The 21383-nt window shown below is 42.2% G+C and overlaps 1 protein-coding gene across 2 annotated transcripts in view; it reads left to right on the top strand.

Annotated features, from left to right (window-relative positions):
• The window catches only part of GLS (glutaminase), a 55761-nt gene that overhangs the window by 31109 nt on the left and 3269 nt on the right, over window positions 1–21383 (top strand). For both annotated transcript variants that reach the window (XM_035330870.1, XM_035330869.1), the window contains 6 exons: window positions 2256–2432; window positions 3438–3569; window positions 5036–5128; window positions 19987–20048; window positions 21064–21140; window positions 21244–21307. In XM_035330870.1, the coding sequence (XP_035186761.1) occupies window positions 2256–2432; window positions 3438–3569; window positions 5036–5128; window positions 19987–20048; window positions 21064–21140; window positions 21244–21307 (605 nt within the window). The remainder of the gene's footprint in view (window positions 1–2255; window positions 2433–3437; window positions 3570–5035; window positions 5129–19986; window positions 20049–21063; window positions 21141–21243; window positions 21308–21383) is intronic.

Here is a 21383-nt window from a genome sequence, read left to right as displayed (position 1 = left end):
TCAGTTAAACTGTTTGGAAATGAATGATGTACACTTAATGTACCCAGATTTGCTTTTGTTTAGGTGATGTACTTAAGTGTCTTTATTGTTAATGCAAACTAGCAAATGTCTTTAAAGCACAAGTAGTTCAGAAGCTTGTCCTGTGTTATTTCAATGAGTTTAAAATACTTCTGGTGCTTGGAGTTGCTGCTCTTTATTGTACTGTGGAGGCCGTTGAACTCTGACGTAACTAGAACAGTATTTGCATGTCCTGTTGTAAGTTTAAGTGTAGTGTTACAAATGAAATAACATGAATATCTCCTCCTTTCTGAACTTTTTGAGTAAAACAAAGAATCTAGTCAAATGCGTTCTTCCTTCCCCCACGTGATTTTCCTCACTTTAGCTAATTATTTGCAACCGTCACAAAACCAGAACTTGGCAAGTGTGAGGTATTTCCTCAGTAAGGCTTTCCTTAAAAAGAAAAAAAAATGACAATTCACTGTTGCATGTAGTTCTCGAGCCAGTTCAAGTTGTGTTACTGATCCAGTCTGTGGGAGGGAGTGTAAAAAAAAGATCGGTTCTCAAAAGGAGTCTGGTTTTGATTCGTGATACTTGTTCTTAACTATGCAAGTTAGGAACTGTTTTTAAATGCGGATTTTTATCTGAGCTTTGTATTGGGATATATCTGTTCCAGCCTTTAAAGTGAATGACTGTTTATAAATTGTGTATGTAAATTAGACTGTTGAGCACTTACGAGGTTGGAAACTAGATACAAACTAATAGTCTACTTTGAACTGTTACCGCAGGACAAACTGATTTTTTCAAAAACTACTGTTTAAACATCCATTTTAAAATGCTTTCTGTCCCATAACAAGTCCTAATATGCTTCTGAGTGCAAAGCTATTCGTAAGTTAAGAAAGGCCAACACTAAGTTTTCTAATACAGTTTTAATTTGGCTTTATTGTGCGTTTTGAGCCCTAATTTCATGGCTCTGTCACTTACTTTTCCCTTACAAACTCCCCTTTTCACCCCACGCTCAGATAACAGGGGGCATGTATATTGAGTGTCAATTTGATGTTTTCTTCTCGTTGCACAGAGCTTATTTTTCTGCACTCAGATTATACTTTAAAGGCTACTTTTTCTTCTGTAATGCTGCTTCCTCACTAGTGTGACCGGGAACTTTCTAAGCAGTAATAAACTTGGTTTCGTATGACCTCTGTAAAGTGAGGAGGAATTACTGTTACTTTGCAAAACTAAGGTACAAAATGTAGGTGCTGAAAATGAGAACCTAGAAACGCTTTCTTCAAAGTAGGTGATATTCTGTAATGCTTCATATGTTTAAAACACAGTTGCTATTTTAGATGCGTCTCAGACGTTCTCTTGATTTGCAACTCCAGTTGATTGGACTAGGATGTATTGAGTTTGGCAGCCGGAAAATAAGAATTCCAGGTAGTAACTACCCATGAAAACTTGGCTTAGGTAACTTCATGAAGTATCATGTAATGACTGTTTGGCAAATCAAAAGTACAAGCACTAGTTTGTTTACTTTTCAGAGTAGCATTTCAGCTTCAGGTTGAAACCAGCTTATCTTTTGGTTTCTGCAGAAATGAGGCAGCATCAGGTGATGGCATCATAACACATTTCCTGATGTGTCACCAAAGTATGTATAGTCTGTACTGAAGCAGGGATCCTGGGAGAGACAAACATGTGGTCATATCACTAATACATCCTAAAGCATATATGAGACAAAGGTAAAAATGAGGCTGCATCAGCAGGAAGTGCTGGCATTAAGACTTGTATGTGCTAGACTTTGCAGCTTTGAAATGTACTTTTAATAGATAGTGTGGTCTTCTAAGACTTTAATAATAATAATAATAATAATAATAAAAAAAAACAACTCAAATTGAAAAAAAGTTAATTTATGGCTTTGCCATTTAAGCAGATGCAGAATACTGAGATCGTTTCCCAGACCTTTTCCTTTCAAAACAACATAAGGGGGGTGGGGGGAGGAATCAAGCTGAGACACTAACCCATGAAAAATGCTGTCTCAAACTACTAAAAAGGCTTACAAACACTGTCACTGGGATCTTTATATCTTTATAGTAGGAAGATTCAGACCATACTGATTGATGCTACTGGCATAATCTGTAACAAATATTATGCTGCAAGTTATTTAATGAAATGTTATTTCTGTAGAGACATAGTTGATCCTGCTATAGTGGACCTTATTGTGCCAGAGTTACCGGTTCTTATAACATTAATTTCTTTTTCATAAGCTTTGCTCAATAGAAGTAACCTGTGAATCAGCAAGTGTGATGGCAGCAACTCTGGCTAATGGTGGCTTTTGCCCAATCACTGGTGAAAGAGTCCTGAGTCCTGAAGCAGTCCGGAATACCTTGAGTTTAATGCATTCCTGTGGCATGTACGACTTTTCAGGGCAGTTTGCCTTCCATGTAAGTAGTTTTCAGATACTAATTAGAGCTGACTAGGAAGACTAATCTGTGCTATTGTGTTCCCTCCTCAGGGGCTTGCTTGCCTGCTTTTGCAGGGCAGGGGAGGTGTTATATGAATTGTTTGGAGTACATGAGTGTAATCTCCCACGTCATGCTGGGGAATCCTTTTCACCCTGACACATACTTAAACCTTAAGAAAGGCTGTTTGTGGGAGAAACAGGTGACTGATGCAGAAGGAATCCTGATGTATGGGAGTAGGAGATAGCAGGAAGCTTTTGCTAGCAGTTGCTTTTTCTTCTTTGACACAGGCTGTTTCTTAAATCGTCCTAATTATTGTAAGTGGAAGCTGTGCACAACACGTAGCATGTTTCTGTGTCTGTCAATACGTTTCTTTTATGCAAGTATTTAAACGTGTGCTGCAACTTGTATTTTCAGTGTGTTGTTTTTAGCATTTTCAATTTTCCTCGTTGCGAACTTGTAAAACTGATTGTGGTGCTTGGGGTGACCTAAGAAGCTACTGCTTCCTGAAATATGGGGATATGAGATGTTAGTTCCTTCTGGGGGGGAAGCACCAACTTTATCCGGACTGTAAATAGCTGGGTTGTTTGTTGACTTTATGGGCAGACTCTTCTGTTGTCTTGTTTGTTTACCTTTTCCATTAAATACTTACATAGCTTTGTACTAATCCCGTTGTGCAAACTCATGACAGACAAACCATATATATTACTGCTTAGTCATAATTGCTTTACTACAACAGAGATCTGGATTATCTTTTTTGCTATATCACTGGCTTCTGTGTTACTGAGAGCAAATATCTTTGACCACATACCTCAGATAGCCGTGAACTGTGGTTCCAGTTACTGTCTGCCTAAAAAGAAATAGGTAATAATGCTTTGTCAGCTTAAAGTGCTTTCCAGATCTACCTCGTACAAATGCTGCGTACTAATCTTCAGTAAAATACATGGCATGCATGCAGAGGACAATGACTCTCTGCTTGCTTTATAGGTTGGTCTTCCTGCAAAATCTGGAGTTGCTGGTGGGATTCTTCTGGTTGTTCCTAATGTTATGGGCTTGATGTGCTGGTCTCCTCCTTTGGACAAGATGGGCAACAGCGTTAAAGGAATCCATTTTTGTCATGTAAGCAGCATTGCCTTTTTTACTTCTGCAGCTGGTGCTTCCTGAGCTTCAGTTAGTATAGCTGAGACCTCACTGGATTAAATAGTGATTCTTCATTATTTCATATGTAGCAGTTTCATCTGATCCAAGGGTGAGAGTCTGTGAAAAGACAAGATGTTTACATTCTACTAATAAATAGCACATAAATTTTGTGAGCATTTAAAAAAAAAATACAAGAAATACTTTGTGATCCAACAAAGGCATCAGTCTCCTGTATGCTGCATTAGAAGGTGTGGAGCTTTATCTGTAGGCTTGTCTTCCTCTACAGTCATAAAGGAATCAATTTTCAGAACATGAGAAATGCAGCTGTTCTTATTGTAATAAAAGGAAAAATTTTCCAAAGAAATACTGCTGTTCTGATTGATCTTTTAAAGGAGATTTTTGTAAATAATCTGATACACAAGATCTTCATGCATCAGATGCAGTTGGTGGCGAGCTACTCCCAGCTTTGTCCTTTGATTTGAAAGAGCTGTGAACAGTCTGACAGCAGTGTTAGAAACAGCAAAGATTTTATATAGTTTTTTAAAATGACAAACGTTCTTTGTGGGAGAGGAGAATTTTAAAAAAACAAGTGTCATCGTTCTTACTCTCTGCCTAAATCAACCTCGCAATACTCATTAAGTAATGACAAATGGAAAACAGAACGTGAAGTTTCAAGAAAATAGTAGGCTCTCTAGAGTCCCATAGGAAATTTAGGATTTTTAGTAATGCATTGGAAGCAAACGCTTTTGTTCTTTTTCCTCAGTAGCAATAACAGTAAAGCTGCGCTGATTTACGGTGTGTAAGGTTTCAGTTTGTGGATGAGCAGCAATTACAACTTTCCATCCAGCTGTACAGTACGAAGAAGTTTCCTGTTCTAATCTAAATATTTTTAAACCTTTGATATGAAAGTCTTGCACTCGATACCTTCAATTATCAAGCCATTAAAAAAAAAAGTAGGTGAAGGAATTACTGCACTTACCAGTGTTAAAATGAGACCTATGGCCTCGTAGATGATCATGGCATATAAGTAACGTGAGTGTAGCATTCTGGTTTTCACATGTACTATTATAGCCAAGTTCTGCAATTAGAAATTTTAATATAAAATTCAAACCAAATTCAAGTCCATTATTGTCCATACATTTTCTTGTTTCATACTTTTGACGGAATTTTTGAGTTTTATATACTAGACCAGCCCATAGATACTCTGCAAATTGCTGTCTGTTCTTTGCTTTTTTAAAAAGTGAGTTTAATAGTGTTATTAAGACTTACTCCTATCATTGTGTTATGTTCGAAGCGCCTTACAGACATGGTACTAATTTATTGAATAAGCTTCTCTTACTGGTATAAGTTACTATGCTGTGATGTAGAACTTAAGTGCTAATATTATTATACCATATGCATTTGACTACCATAGAGAAAATAACTTGTTATTTAAATATTTGCAGGACCTGGTTTCTTTGTGCAATTTCCATAATTACGATAATTTGAGACACTTTGCAAAAAAGCTTGATCCTCGCAGAGAAGGTGGTGATCAGCGGGTAAGTTAAAACTTTTTAATGAGTATTGCATGTAGACATCAGATGAAATACGGAGAGTTCTTCTCTAAATGCAAAACTGCTCAATGACATGTATGGCATCAAAGTTGTCAGATAAACCAATCGTGCACATGATTAGTGGACACTTACCTGGGTGGACCACACAATGACAGGGGTTTTTGTGTAGTAGAATTGCACTTTAGGTTTGTAACTCTATCTCATGCAAGTTCATCTCCCTTGCTAGAGTAAGTATATGGTATCTGATGTGAGTCACCAAGAGTTGCTGTTCTGGTTGCCTTTTAATAAAAATAAAATTGACAAGCTGGGGAGCTTAGTCTTTTGTTCTGTGCTGCAATGCATGAGATGTATGTTCAGTCTTTTTTCACAGTGATACATCTCTGAGACGTTATTTGCCGAGAGCTGCTCAGGCAGTGAGTGCAGGCCTTAGGTTGCTGTAGACCGGTGCCTGTTACTAAGGAAGTGGTTTAAGCAGTCTCTGGGAAAGAACTGAATCTAATCCAGCTTCATGTACAAAAGATAAGTGTGAGGGTGCTTGAGATTATGATTAATGTTTTAACTAAGGCACGAAGATTTCAGTGGGAGAAGATACAGGAGAGTGATTTTTCAAGTGCTTCTAAATATTTGTATGCATGCATCTGAAAAATACCAGATTTGGATTTGAATCGTTTATAACTGGAAAACAAAAAATAGCAGTTTACATGTGAAGAGGTGAAAAATTTGAGTCTGTTAGCATTGATTGCAGATTGGGATTTTTTTCCTTCAAACACACTAATAAATAATGTATGTTGCTTGAACAACTAGCATTCCTTTGGACCAATGGACTATGAGAATCTCCAGCAAGAACTTGCTTTAAAAGAAACAGTATGGAAAAAAGTGTCACCTGAATCAAACGAGGACATCTCCAGAACCGTAGTGTATAGAATGGAAGGTCGGGGAGAGCAAAACTAAGCGAATGGGTTCTAGTTCCATTAAATTCTACATTTTAAAAACCCTCAAGCATCTCTAGATTTTACTTCAGTCTGAATATTGTTTGCCTGGTATTTTCGTTTATATATAAATTTTGTGTAAATTCTGTATGCTATACCAAAAATGCTGTCAAAGTTCAAGGAAAAAAGCACACACACAACGGAAACCAAAACTGTTAAATGGCTTTTGTAGTTACTTAAAGCACGTTTACTTAAAAAAAAAAAAAAAAAATAAAAATGAATGTTTTCAAAGATATACGTCTTGTGTATATCTGTGTATTTTTGTTTATATCTGAGAAGTTTAAGTAAATTAATGTTAGAGCGAAGCAAGAACTTAAGATGTGTCCCCTGATCAGGTTCAGCATGTGAAGATAGAAGATCTTTAATTAAAATACAAAGCAACATAATGTCAGCTAAATACAGGAAACATAATCTCCAAGTTAAGTGGAGTTATGTTCAGAGTCACTTTATTATTGTATCCTTTATTTTAGTAGGAACTTTTAAATTGCTTTGACCAGAAAAGGATCCCTTAGATATGCCATGCTAGTGAAAATGCTGTATTTTTTTTATCAGAACTTTAGTCGTTATTCATGCTAATAGTGAAATAAAAAGAGGAGCAAAAATGGCTGGGGAGGCCTGGGAGAGAAGAGGAAAAAAAACCCTGCCTTGTTTGCAGGTTGACTAACGTAGCAGAAAGATTTCTTAGCAAACTATCTGGAGTGTCTTGCTAGCTGCCTGCACTGCCTGTTGGTAGTTATGACTCAGAAGTCGGCCTTACTAATAATGCTGTGCTCCACCCTAGAGAGGAATGTAAGCAATCTTAGTTTTAGAGTGGTAACCAACAGAGTGCTGAGCAGGAAATGTCTTCAGAGTAAAGCATTTTGATAGATGATATTAAAACTGTTTACAATTAACTTATTTTTCAGCCGCTAACGTGTGTGCATGTTCATATATGTGATTAGAGGTCTCATTTATTTCTACCTGAGCAAACTTTAAAGTTATCAGTTGCTCCTTTTTCAAGTGCTAGCAAGCTTGCACCTCTGTCAGCTTGCAGAGAATCAGGACTTGGATTCTCTTACAGGAAACTACATCTGTTAACTTAAACAACTTGATATTTACACTTGATATAAGTGTCTTGAGTAGGATAAGGGAAACGGTGTGTGCAGGCTTCAGATAGGTTCAGTAGGCAGTGCTGGACAGAGGGCACAGTTAACCTGGAGCTATTTTGAGATTCTGAACGATACTAAAAGTCTTAGAAAGCAATTGTATATATTGATAAAATCTTATCCTGTATATGCCTGCAGATAATTGGATGTATTCCACCTTCCAGTGTGCCTCATGCAGAGTCCTTTTTTTATAAAACTCTGGAAAACTTGTCCGAATAATGCTAAATGCTATTCCTTCATCTATGTACATTAAAGCTCATTGAGGATTTTAAGGCGTAATGATGGATGATTCCTTAGTAACAACTCCACCCCTTCTCCCTGCCTGCCCATCCCAGTTGCTCTCCCTTTTTTGATTATCTGAAGCTCCAAAATGCATCCATGAGTTGGTTTTGCATGAGGGGAAAGTTACGGTTTTCCTGCCCCTTTATGTCTCACGTAGTTGTTTGTCAATCAAGGAGCAAAGCCTACGTTCTCTGAGGAAGCAAGCTGTTCTTAATTACTTTGTTTAGGTATTGTTAGTCTTGCATAAACATTTTAAATAATATTAATATATGCAATAAGCTCTGACTTAACCCTGAATAATCTTCATCTAGCTACGTATTGAAAAAGGATGAGCTTCCTTGGTTTGAAGCCTGTGATTAAAATGTTCAAGCAAAACAATACAGAAAATCACTATTTGGTGAATTTGAAGTCCTAGTGGAATAAACAAGCAAGTCTGTGGGGCAGATGTCAGTGATAAATTGCTGAATAATGGCTGTTCTTTATCACTGATGTTTGGCATTAGGTTTGTCAGGGCTTATCTTGGAAATAAGTAAAGGCAAAGTCTTGAACTATAAAAATTTCTCACCTGTTTGAGGTTTTTTCAGTGAAGTAGTAGCTACAGAGACATAACAAGTATTCAGATCCTGCAGAACTGTGGTTACCTGCAATACCCTCGATTGCAAGAGGGAAGGTAACGTGTCTGTGCTGCTAATGAGAAGTATTTACAGTGGTTACGTGTTGCTGATTACGGATTTAATTAAAAAAGGAGGAGGTGCGATGCAGGATTTGCAACTACTAAAAACTTCGATGAAGATGGGCAATTGTTCCATCTGAGCTAAAACCTGAAAACAAAAATCTTGTAAATATAAACTACTTAGCAGAACTTGTGCTAGACACAAGCTCTGGGAAATTGGGAAAAAAAATCAAGGAGACAAGTCAATCTTCAATATGCATAATAAGAATCTTTAGGGTACAGCTTACACAGCCTTTACTTTAGATAATATATTACAGTTCTGTAATATATGCTCTTGAAGCTTGTCTCAGAACTTCGGCCAGCCTCTAGTTTGGAGGGGTTAGACTCCTTTGGACCAATTACTTTGCAACTGGCCTGCATTCAGGGGGTCTCCTGGTGGCCTGGCGTGTCTGCGGATGGCTCTCCGTGATGGCAGGCTACGCAGGTAGCAGGGACCAGAGGTGTTGGTCTGCCACGGCAACTTGCCCGTGCCCGGACGATGTTTGGTGAGTGGGTCTGAACGAACGTGGTGCTAGAGGCTAGTCATTGAACGGTGGAAGTCTGCAACGGTTTTAGTGTCACCTGTGCTACAGTAATAGCAATTCTTGATATTCAAGCATTTTAGCTGTTTGTTTGTTTTTCTTTGTCGGCATCATTAACATTTCATTAGAAATGTAAATGCTTTTGGAAGTTTTATTTTAGCATTTGTGTTGTACCTTTGGCTCAGTTGTTAAGTTACCTGTCTCGTTTTCCATTTTTCATTTGCATTGTATGTTATTTATGTATCTCAATTTCCAGCATGCTTATTTTTGTATTGTTTAATAAATTTATTTTAAGCTGATATTATTGTATTTTTTTTTTCACTCAATGGAGAACAGATTTGCTCAAACACCTTTTTGAGGCTGAACTGAAATAGGGAGCGCTCCATTCTAAAAAGCAGTATGTTCTGAAAACCTAGATAGGCCGAGCAGATTTAGTTAAATGGGTCATTGAAAACCTCCTGAAGATTTCTTAAACGTTTTGTACAATGATTTAATTATTTTTCTCCTTGAGCTGTTGTCTTGAAAGCAAAAATCAGAGTAGCAAAACCTCCTTACTGTGACTGCTAATAAAAATGTCATGGTGCGGTAGGATGTTCATGTTGTTGTGTTCTCGTGTGGTTTTAAAGATACTAATGGAGTTGCTTGGAACATGTGGTTAATGGGGCCAGAGCCGGAGTGGTAACCGTTGATAGGGAGCATTAAGAAGTAAAAAATAGAGCTTGTAGTAAATCAAGCAAGGAAGTTGGTCCAAAAACCGTGTCCTTGTGGTAGCGACAGAGGGGTCTGAACAGCTGCTAGCTATAGGTAGCTCTGTTCCTGGCAAAGCGTGTATCCTTTGTCCCAGGCTTGCTTTTTTTTTTTCCATGTGAACATTTATTCAAGATGTTAAATAGGAGTTGGGTTGGAGTTGGGTCTATAACGTGTATGACTCTGAGACGCTTTCTGTAGAGACATCCCTGTGCTGGGGACAGCGCTAATTACTCATCTAGCTTTTCTGTTGCTTGGTTCTTAAACTGCAGGTACTTGCCCTGTGCTATTGGAAAATGAGCTTGTCCTCATTGTACACAACACAGCCTATGTCACAAGAGTTCATCTGAAAGTCATGAAAATGAGGCAGAACAGTAGCAGATACAGAGAGGAGTACAGATGATTTACTCTAGACTTGTTTTTTGTCTGTTACAGTTCGGTTTTCATTGTGCTTTTTTGTCAGAAGACCAGTGGGAGGGTAGATGAATAAAAAGGGAATGGAGTTGGGTGGGAGGAGGAGGGCAGAGGGAGGGCAAGAAAATGTCGCTTAATTAATCTGTAATCGTTTTTGATTGTTAACTATTTCTCTTGGTCATGATACATGTCATTGATGCACAAGCAGAGTAGTTAATTTTGGGTTTCATCATATATAATGTTTATACAACGGTGTTTTATTATCCTCAACATTGTATGATTTGACTGTTGTTTTTTTTGAGTTCAAATATCTGTTTTCTGATGGAAGATGAAGGTTGAAATTTAGAAGCAGCTTTTCCAGGGAAAGAACAGCCTTTATTCAGCAGAGCTGGGGTGACCTAACAGACCTGACGGTTTATCTTGGTGCAGAGTCACTTTGCTGAGGAATTGGAATGTCCTAAATGTCTCCTGTAGTTGAAGGAATGGCAAGAAGGTTTAATCAGGTAGATAGTGAACTAAAACTTGAAATCATTTATCTCTTTTCGTTAAATCATGCTAATATCTTGTGTGTTCTATACTTCTTGTCCCCTCTAGAAAATATGACTCAGTCGTGTGCGTAATGCAGTGCTTTTGAAGGATGGGTAATGCTCAGTCCCATGCTGGTTCAGGAACTTAAGTCCTGCTACGCTGAATAGTTCACACTCTGAATTATTAAACTACCTGCTTAGAATCAGTTTGCCGGTAGTTCCTGATGTAACATTTGCCCCTTCTAGAGAGCACTGTATACAAAACAGAAATGTCCCGTTTCTCTTGGCTTTTCATGTCAAATTTATTTTTCATTATTAGCTTCTAATAATGCTTTCTACAGGCTTCTGGATACTTACCACTTTTTTTTTTTGCAGGCCTTAGGAGTGGCACAGCTCTTCACGTAATCGGGTTACTTCAGAAAATAAGCATTTGTTAGTGGTTGTTCTTTTCTGTGCACAGTGAGCCTTTCCTAATGGCTGTATCTGAAGCTACAGCTTTACTAAATCAAGTCCTGAGACAGAATTCAGGCTGGCAACAAGTTTAGCACCAGTTTAAATGCTTTAAAATATAATGTAGGCAGTGAAGCTGATGTGGAGGCATGACCTATGGTAAGGCTGTTACAGCTAACTGCAGGTTTTTAGGAAGGGGAAGAGCTGTGTTCATGTGTTGGGAGAATAACGTGCTGTCACTTCAGCATTAAATGTGATGAGGAAATGGGGTTGAACAAAGGACAAGGGGTAAAGAAAGCACTTCTAGAGCATGTTTTTTGCCCTCAGAGATGTTTCAGTCGGCTGTACTTTCATACAATTCATTTATGCAGTGGACGTGTGGTGGAGCGTAATTGTTCTAAGGTAACACTTGCTGTTTTAGCTGATGCTCTGCTCTGATTTTTTACCTAGCTGGCACTTAGCTGCTGCTTTTTGCAGTATTGTCTCTGTATTTTCCTGATATTTGTTTTGCTTGAAAAAGGCAGAAGTTGTCTTCTTTCTGGATTCCCTCTGAACTCTATCTGATCAGTAAGAGCAGATCTTCTCAGGTTAAGTGGCACTACTACCTTACGAATTACAGGCAGCTGGTAGTGCTTCTCCTCTTCAGTGTATGATAATTTCACGATATTTGGTCAGGCTTGAAATGAAGTCTGTTTCCTCTATTTGCACTTCTCTTAATGTTTGGCTTCCTGCATCATGTTGGTTTCAGTGAAATTGCTTCAGTTAAGTTCTTACTTCTACGTTGCTGAATATTCTGAAAATTCTAAGTGATTATTTTGATAATGGAATCAGCAACTGTTATTTTCAGAGTTTGTTTCTTTGGAAGAATCTTTAATTGCTGAGTGCTGTTAGGTAGGCTTTTCTCTTGAGTTGCCTAACAGCTGGCATGCAGAATTTAAAGTATCCAGGTGTTTTTAAAATATTGTAATGTGCACCATAAATTGGGAGTTCATCTTCATCAGTATCTTTTCTTGCAATGGGACAATTATGCTTGGCTGGGTGCGGTCATCCTAACCCAGTTGTATGAAGTGCAGGAGATGGTACTGGCTGGAAGCGTGAAGCCCTGCGGTCTTGAAGTTGAGCTTGGGAGGAATCTCCTGGAGATCATCCTGGCCAACCTCCAGCTCAGAGCAGGATCTAATGTCAGCTGCATCGTGTTGCTCAGGGACTTTGCCAATGAAATGCTGAAAACCTCCAAGACCGTGTTCTCTCTAACACGACTAAATGCATCCCAGAGTTTCACCACTCCCATCCTGAAGAATATATTGGGAAAAACGACTGCTAAAATTTACCTTTCTTGTAGCTTGTGGTGGCTGACTCCCGTCTTCTCACTTGGCGTGGTAAGCTCACCGTCGTGTGGAAATCTGTTGGCCAGTGGGGAACCCTGGAAGTGGCGAGGGTAATGCTTTTGGTCAAGCTTTACCTCCTGCTGTATTTTCCTACTGCATTCTCATCTTCTTAAAAAGCTATTCAGAGTGATTTAAGAACTTGAAAGGGCTTCAGTCCCGTATTTTTTCTGGTATAACAGGCTAATGCAAACTCGGAAATAGGTTATTTGCTGAGGGGCAGCATGTTACTTCTGGGACCGCTTGTGATCACAGCGATCATTAACAAAACAATGAATTGTTCCTATCACCCAACTCTGTGTTCGGAGATAATGTCGCTTGCTTCCTGTTGATGTGATTCACCAGTCTGACTTTTTCCTTGAGGCAGGCAACTTCTATTGTTTGGTCAGGAATTACTCGTTCAGTATCAAAATGGATTTTTTTGGACTGGTAAGACCTGGCTCTGGTTATAAGGGTAGCTGTGGCGCTCTGTATGATCGCTGCATTTCACGCTCCTTTTTTTTAAGGACTTGTTTTAAACTTCACCAACCTGTAATTGTTCAAAGACGACTGCTTAATGCAACTTCTGTCTGAGAATAAACTGAAGAGCTGAGTATGCTTGAGCTGACATACAAGTGGGGAATGTGATTGTTCCCGAGGCTTTGGGGTAAAACCATGGAGGTGGAAGGTCTGTTTAAGCTAATAAATGCTACCAATGGAAGAAAAACAGGTAACAAATAAATAGACAGGAATTTAGAAGGAGGTTTCTAGAACTTGTTGCTGATGGTTCAGAAACAATCCTTTCTACAAGAGTAGAGTGCAAGTTTCTTGTAAGATCTCCCCTGTTCTGACTTCAGCCTGCAGGATGTGGTCAGTTTCTTGCTTGTAAAGCTTGGGTAAGTGTCTTCAAAAACATCTTCCTTTATTTTCAGAGTAATTCCGGTTGGAAGTCTTGCAGCTGAGAGTCGACAGCCATCCATGAACTGTGAAGTACCTGCAGCCAGGAAAGCAGGAGCATCGCTCTGCTCGATGGTGCAGATGTCTGTTGGGGTCAGTAGGTCCTTGAAAGGGCAGACGTTCTTTTGTCCTGCCTGCTTAATGCAGCCAGCGTCGCTAAAGCACTCGTCAGCATTTTGCTCTATTCATTCGACTGTTGTTGATCCCAGTCCTTTGGTTGCAAGGTTTGCAGTGTTAGTAATGTCTGTATCCACTACTTCAAAGGCTCTTGTTTGTGCTTCTGCATTCAGAGTCGACTGGTCAGCGTTCATCCCGCTTGTTAAGATTCTCTGTGCCTTTTGTTGCAGCAACGTTTGCAGAGGGTTAGTCCGTGAAAGGACTGAAAAGGGACTACAAAAATCCATGTCATGAGATCACCCTAAGGTTCTGGCACTGGTTTTCTGCAAGAATTATTATTTTACCATTGTGGAGCTTCTAATCATGGTAGTTCAGTGGCAAAACATCATTTCCATCTGGCTTTAAAACTCCATGGCAGCAGAGAAAGATTAAGGCTTTGAGAGGGTCGTGAATTTTTCTCCATATAACTTTGGAGCTTTGGACGTAACAGCAAGATTCAAGTATTTCCATCCAAAATACTGATGGCAAATGCATGTTGCCTAAAACGGAAACTTTGCCTCATCTTCGTTTTCCCACTCAGAAGATGCAAGTCTTTATGCCTTAAATGTTTCACTTGATGTAGTAAAAGCTTTGTTTAAACAAAGTGAACGTACTCATCCGTTGTCATACCCCTCGTGGCAGACACCACCACAGCAACATCCTTCCTTGCTCAGGAGGACAGGCAGGAGGCTGGCTTTTCTGTTACTCCTCTTGTTAATTTGCCCTGCTCTGCAACTGCTTGGTTCATTAGAGTTATTCCGATGAGGTTTTGCTTATTAGATCTCGAAAATTTCTGGTAGCTGCAGGGATTTGATTTGATTTTACGAATGTTCGTGAAAGGCCTTCTTTAGAAAGGCCTTCTTTAAGTAGCTGTTCATAGCTGGTACGTGGAATCAACCCACTTCAGGTCTTCAGTCCAGAAGGGCTATTGCATTTTTTACTTGAGGTTTTGGGAGTTCAGTCAGTGATAGGCTTCATATCGTTGTCTCCAAAATTCGGAAGTGTCGATTCACTGATACCAGGAGTCAGAGACAGCAGGTGGAGCTGAACGTGGCCGTGCTTGTCATCCTGTGATAAAAGCCGTTCCTGTACTCGAGTTTCTCCTTTCCCCAGCGCTCTTCCCTTTTGAAATCAACACTATCTTATCCAAAACAAAGGTCAGAGGTACTGAAGCCAAGGGTAGGACTTCTACAAATAGTTCTTAGTGAGTAGCACTTAGGATTAGCTACTCTTTTACCAGCCGTACCCATTTTCCCAGCCGCGTGCGTGCATGGGGAGGGGAGCTCTCATCATTGCATCCTCATCTAAGCCAGGATGAGGGCAGTGCGTGTCTCTGGAGCTGAGGAACGGGCACGGGCTTTCTGGGAGAATCCCTTCCTGAAGGTAAGTACGTGTTCCGCCTGGATGTGCTTAAACGAAACGTTTACTAGATTAACTCAACTCATTTCAAGTCATCTTATTTCTAACTTCGTTCTGGAAGCTGTTAGTGCTGGATTGCCGCGTTGCAGAGCCAAGGGAGGGCTGGGAAGCTCTTCTGTGAACCTGGGTAAATAACCAGCCTGCTGGCTGGCCCGAGGGCTGCACAGCCGTAGCAGCGCAGTTGGTTTACAGTTGGCTTAAGGCTGCTGTGGGCATGCCTACGTGAAAATGCAGCCCCCTGTTTGGCTGCAGCGTAGCCTTAGGGGAGTAGAAATCTTCAGTACGTACAAACTGCGTTTGAACACGACTGCTGAAAGCTGCAAGGCAGTTTCTGAGCAATAAGCAAGTGATTTATGGGCCTATTAGTTTTCCACCGACAGCGTGCATATGTAAATAATCGCCACGTAAGCAGCATTTCAAGTGAATTCCACTAGGGAGACTCCAAAAATAATCTCCCAGGGAGCAGCTCTGAAAGCTACTGTTGCTGCTTGGGCTCCAAAAATAAATGCTGCACCCGCAGCTCGTAAAAGCTGATGGAGCTGGGTATCAGCCCGTCACCAGCGGCACGGAGGAGCTTGCACCATCTAGAGGAAGAGAAACGGTTTGCTCACATAGCTGGCAATTAGTTTTGGTATAATCGCAACAAAGATTTTCCCCAGGAATTACAGTTTGCTAATTTTTCACAGCAATGAGTTACCAGTGCTTTTGACAAACCCCCCTGGAGGGTGACACATGCTTATGGTTCACTCTTCATTTTTACTTTTACAAGCGAGTTTTTGGCTTACCTTTAGGTAATAACTTCTATGTTGCTTCAGGGGAAGCAGTGCAGAAGCTCTGTAGCAAAGGCATTGGCTTTTGATGGCGATTGATTTCCCGACATAATGCAGCTTCGCTTCGCATTGAAGTGGTGTATTTAAGCAAAAACGTGTCTTTTAGGCTACAATAGTGATTTTTTCCACAGTAACCATTTCAGCAGTCCCTGGGGATGGGACTGGGGTTTGTTGTAAATGCGGTCAGTTCTTCCACTAAGCAGTCCTGCCTAGTGTCTTAGGAGCGAATGTCCAAATGAGCGCGTTCCTCTCCGAGACTTGTCCCCGGTTTCTTTTTCCCTGTTTAACTCCAAAGGTGGAACTCCGGGACTAATTTGGAAGCGCTTTCTCCATTTTAGTTTGAAACCGTGCGTGCAGGGAGAAATTCAGCTACGGGCTATGCTTACGCATAGCTGAATTACTCGTTCGTTGCAGAACCTGGCTCTTCAGTAGCTCTCCACTGCTGTTTCAGAATTTCTATTGACATATTTTAGGTTTATTTATTTATTTATTTACTTCCCCACTGATGAAAAGAGCATTTAAAAACCGGACGTTTCTCAGGAGAGCGGCAAGGACGATCGCTTTTTCTGGGTACTTGGCTAACCCTCAGGGCTGGGTCAGCTTTAGGAGAAGTAGCCAAACCCTGCTAGCACTGAGTCCAGCTTGTTGATTTGGGGGGTGGTTTATGACTTGGCTTCATGGAAACTCTCTGCTTTTACATTGTCAGTACCTGGTCATCTGCGAAGGTCAGGAGAATGGGAAGACTTCATAGCACCACCGCTCTCTCCCCTAATCCTTAGCTTAAAATCTATTTTTTGAATTTGGGCGTTAATCCGGCGCTGAGCTGGCTTAGCGGTGTGGTGGTGCAGGGCCTTCGGGCGAGAGCCGTGCCGCGTGCCCCGCGTGTCGCGGTGACGCCGCTGCCGAACCGGGATGCCTCCTGCCGGCGTGGGGAGCGAGCTCAGACCCCGCAGGAGAAGTCACCGAGCGTCTTGTGCTTGCTTTCTCCTCCTGGTCGATCTGCCGTCGTGCAGCAGCGTGCGTCAGGCTTGTGTGTAGCCGGAGGGGAGAACTTGGCTGCGTCACCCGCTGTTGCTGGTGCCGAGGGAAGGTGGCCAAGGTATCGTAAAAGCAGATTAACTGTGCTGCAGCAGGGGTAGTCCTCGTGGTGCGGGAAGCTGTGCGTTGGAGCAGGCAGGATGGTCTGACTTCCCTGCTGTGCCCTGCCCAGAGCCACCTCCTGCCCCGTTTTAGCCCCGCTCCCGTCCTCCGTACGGCTGCTGCTCAGCCCGGCCTGTGCCTGGGACCCCCGAGATCTCAGTGGAACGGGGAGCGGCGGTCAGCGTGGGGGCAGCTGGCAAGTCCTGAGCTGCAGCAGCTGAGGTCTGTCCTGATTTATCTCCGTCTTGCCGTGCCGTGCAGGGGCATACTTCAAGACTTAAAGCTTTGGCCTTCAGGCCGGGAGGGTAGGGTTGGAAGTAGCACGCCCAAGCTCCGCTCTTGATGCGGCTCTTTGAGAGGGAAAGGAGGACAAGAAGGTGGTGGCCGCGTGCCTCAGCCAGCCCTGTCTCTTTCCCAGCCTGGTTGCGTTTAAAACTCTCCTGTCATACGCGAGGTCCATCCACTGCTTAGTAAAGTTCAGGCATTGCAGAGTTTTTGGGAAACTGCGCATTCAGAGAACCTTTTCCTGCAACGGTTTGAACACCTTTTTGAAGTCCGGACTGCGACGGTGTCCCTAAATCCTGCAAAGGGAATTTGAGGAAGGCTGGGGGGCTGTCTGGTTACCCTTGTTTGTATTAGCTGCACCATTTCAAACTGTTGGGCTTGACAGGATCCCTCGGCCACCTGGAAAAACCCTGCAGCCAACAGTAATATTTCTCGGCCTGTAAAATCTGTCATATTTTCAAATAAATCACCGGGCGTGGGGGGGTGTTCTCAGGAAGCAGGGCATGATAGGAAATGAAAACCCAGATTCAGTGCCCTTTTTTAGTTAAGAGCTTCTCGTGGAATTAATCCAGTTTCGAGCTGAATTAATCTTTTTTTTTTTTTTTCTAAAGGATTCATTGCCTTTGCACAGCTGCTGAGCTGCAGCACAGTGCAGCAGCCCCCTTCCCATCGCCGGGCTTCGCTTCTCCATCCTGTCCCAGCACAGAGCGGCCGCAGCGAGCTCTGGGTGCTGTGCTGGCGGAGGTCCCCTGCTGAGAAGCATCCGAGAGGCAGCAGCACGTGTGCTGCTCCCCCGCAGGTTAAAAGAAGACCTTTGGACCTGTCTGTGTTAAGGCGCACGGCTCTCAGCTCCGTCGTGTATGGGGATTCTCTCTTAACCAGCACGAGATGAAGGCTATTTAGGGAAGTCTTCTCGCATGGGCTGCTTGGGGTAGGAAGGGCTGCTTTGTTACAAGGCTGTTCCCCCACACCTACATACAGCCCACGTACAGCCTTCCTTTTCAGAGCTGTATCTGCTTTGGTTCTTGTTTGCGGGGTGTTTTCTTTTTCTCCCCCTTTTGGCCCCCTTCATCTGTGTTTATCTGACGCCCTGTAGCAGTGGCGTAGCTTCCTGCCTCTCTGGATGTTTCCTTCCTTTAACTTCAGGTCGGCCTGGTTCTTCACCAACAAAACAGCTCGGTTTGTCTCTGCTGTGCTGCTCACCTGCTTGTCCCCAGGCTCACGGAGCTGTTGGGTGGAAAGGAGCTCTCCAGGTCACGGTCACTTTGCCGCTTCCTAATTGAAGCAGGGCCTCTGCCAGCACTGGGCTGAGTCAAAGCCTTATTGGAGCGATGAATGTGGTTATTTCACGTCTACTATTTAGATCAGTATTCAAGTGATGTTCCAGAAGATGCTCGTGTGCGTTCTTACTTTGTATATCCTGTATGTTCTTCCTTTGAATTCCAGCTGTACTTTGCTTTGGCAGATGCTTTTAACTTTGGTCGTTTAACTCAACTTTTTACTACCACATTTTGAGCAGTTCATTTGATACCTTACAAAACTTGTTAGCTTTTTGGCCTGGACTGTGCTGCTGATAGAGTAGGGCGAGGCTGCAGAGCCTCAGCTTGCTTTGTTGCTGGCAAATCTAGTCCAATTCTTAATTAAAATCATTGGTCTCACTTGAAATGGGAGCAGATAGCGTAATGGGAGGAAGGAGGAAGGTGTCTTTCCGCTGTGATGGCTATGATCTGTCTGCTTCTGGGAAGAGCCTTGGGCATCATCCTGATGAAATGTGCACATTTTGAAACTGAGCCCCCCTTCCATGCCTGCATTTAGATGCAGTCTGCAGCCGGGCGTCTATAAACGATCTGCGTCCTTTTAGGAGGTTTTCATGTTCTGGTGGGAGGTTTCAAGGTGAAAGCCCGGTGAATGATGTTAGATGCAGGATGCGCAGGGTGTTTGCCCTTGCCTGGTCTCTCTTAGTGGTTTAAATCTCCGTGACAGCTGCAAGTTTTCTTGCAGCTACATCTACGGGAGACTTGATGGTGGGCAACGATTTATTTTTCTCCCCCTTGTCGTGGAAGGCCAGCGCAGCACCAGCTTTCTCCTTCACCTCAGCCCCTCGGGGCTGTTAGCAGCAGGACTTCGTAGACTCAGCTTAAGAAGTAACCCGGCGTTCAGAAACCTTCCCGGGAAGTACTGCGGAGTGCTGCCTGCGGCTGGCCGCGTCGCTTAAGGAAGCAAACCTCTGTGGTGTGCTGAAAACCACCATTTCTGCCTCCTTTTAAAGCTTGCAGTTATCGTAGCCAGGATGTGTTAAAGACGTACGTGGGAGGAGGCTCGTGGCCTCATAACATCGTTCCTTATTTGAGTATTTACTGCAGCTAGAAAACACTACTTGCTGGAGACTTTCGCTATGTAATTTGATCTAAAATTATTCTACCTTTGTCTACAAACCTCATTTTTTACAGACAACCTTACTGTAAAAACAAACAACCCCACTTCTCCAGAAGGAGTTTCTTACAAGGTGTTCATGGTTTGTGACTCGCACAAAGCGATGCTGTCTCCGTCCGTATCAGGCAGTCTCAGAGCGAAGAATACTGCTTGGCTGTACAGCAAAGGTCGTGTTTGTTACCACGGAATAGGCATGCCCGTTTTGTTTCATTTACGTTCCGTAGGACTTCAACGTTGGACAGAGGCATAGAAGTACGGGTAGCGCAGCGAACTGGAATGAATCCTTGCAGTGTTTCTGCGCTGTCTGCTTCTCTGGCCAGAACTTGCAGGACAAAACGAAGCAGATCATAAGCACTGGACCAGTTGACCACGCTGGCCTTTCATGGGTTTTCCATCTGTGTTCTTTTTGAGGAAAGAAGCTGAATAAACTGGGCATCATCTCTCTTTGTAGGTGAAGTCTGTGATAAACCTGCTGTTTGCTGCCTACACGGGAGATGTGTCTGCACTCCGGAGGTAAAAATCAGTGGGGGGGTCGAGAGCAGGAAAGCTGCTTGCTTGCTGTCTGCCCTTGTTGTTCACTTAGGAGCGTACACGGTGCTCCTGCTGGGGACATCCAGGCTGCACTGGAGATGTAATACGTTCTACCACCTCACTTCGAGCTACGGCATTTTAATAGTTACGTTTTGCCTTGTTTGGCTGAACGTGCTTGAAAGAAAAGGTTTGAAAAATCGTACTGAGGCACGGAGAGAAAAGTAGAACGAGGTGTTTAAAAATAAAAAACTAGTCATCAAAAGGATACCCTCGTACTGTACTGCAGTCCCGTTGTTTTCCATTTCTTTGGATCACACTGGAATACGTTTCCTTAAATAGTCTTCCACTGGCAGAAAAACCTCGCTGAGCTCTTGCCTGCTTTGTAATTCAGTTCTGAAACTGCCGCAGAAATTCAGGTTGGAAAACGCTCCTTGCTGTTGGAGAGGCTAGGAAATCCAGCTTTGCTTTCTAAATCTTGAATCAAATTTGGCAGTGTTTAAAGGAGTAACTGTAAGACTAAATAAACATTAATTCAGCCAGAATATATCTAAGTACAGCTAGTGGGTGGAAGGATGTGCACAGCTGAGCTCTGTCCCTGAGCGATGCAGTGTGGTGAAAGAGCTCTCCTAATACCTTAATGCTGTTCAGGATTTACAAACCTGGGAGTCCTTCCTGGGTTGCCTCAGCTGGCAGGAGTTTCCTGTGCTTTACACGACTTAGCTTGCCCATGTTTGGCTTTAGATCAGATAAATTGACTGTAAAGGTGCTTTAACTTTTTTTTTTTGTTTATAACTACTAAGCACTAGGAAGAAAGTTAAGCCCCTACTTTATTTTTAAAGCTGAAGCAAGAAGGGTCCCTTTCCTTACTCTTCGTTGCCATCTATATCCTCTTGCAGTAGATGTTCTATTGTTTCAGCAGGGGTATTGTTCAATGCTAACGTTGTAACTCATTTTAATTCTGTAAAACTTTTTTTCCATAATTCTTTTTTTTTTTTAGATTTGCTCTGTCAGGGATGGATATGGAGCAGAGGGACTACGACTCCCGAACAGCATTGCATGTGGCAGCTGCAGAAGGTAACGTCTCACCCTGTATATACCTGCTTTCTAATGCTTCGTGTGTACACGAGCACATGTAAGCCTTTAAACCCATACACGCACAATCCTGCTTTTCTTACAGGACACGTGGATGTTGTTAAGTTCCTGCTGGAAGCATGCAAAGTGAACCCTTTCCCCAAAGACAGGTGAGTGACTTTACAGCCCGTGTATTTTGGTGCTTTCTAGCTCCACAATTGCACGCTGATCTTAGATCTGTGTTCC

The sequence above is a fragment of the Oxyura jamaicensis genome, chromosome 7 (genome assembly GCF_011077185.1).
Source record: "Oxyura jamaicensis isolate SHBP4307 breed ruddy duck chromosome 7, BPBGC_Ojam_1.0, whole genome shotgun sequence".
NCBI lineage: Eukaryota > Metazoa > Chordata > Aves > Anseriformes > Anatidae > Oxyura > Oxyura jamaicensis.
Note: the sequence above shows the minus strand (reverse complement) of the source record. Positions and strands in the feature narration are given on the sequence as shown.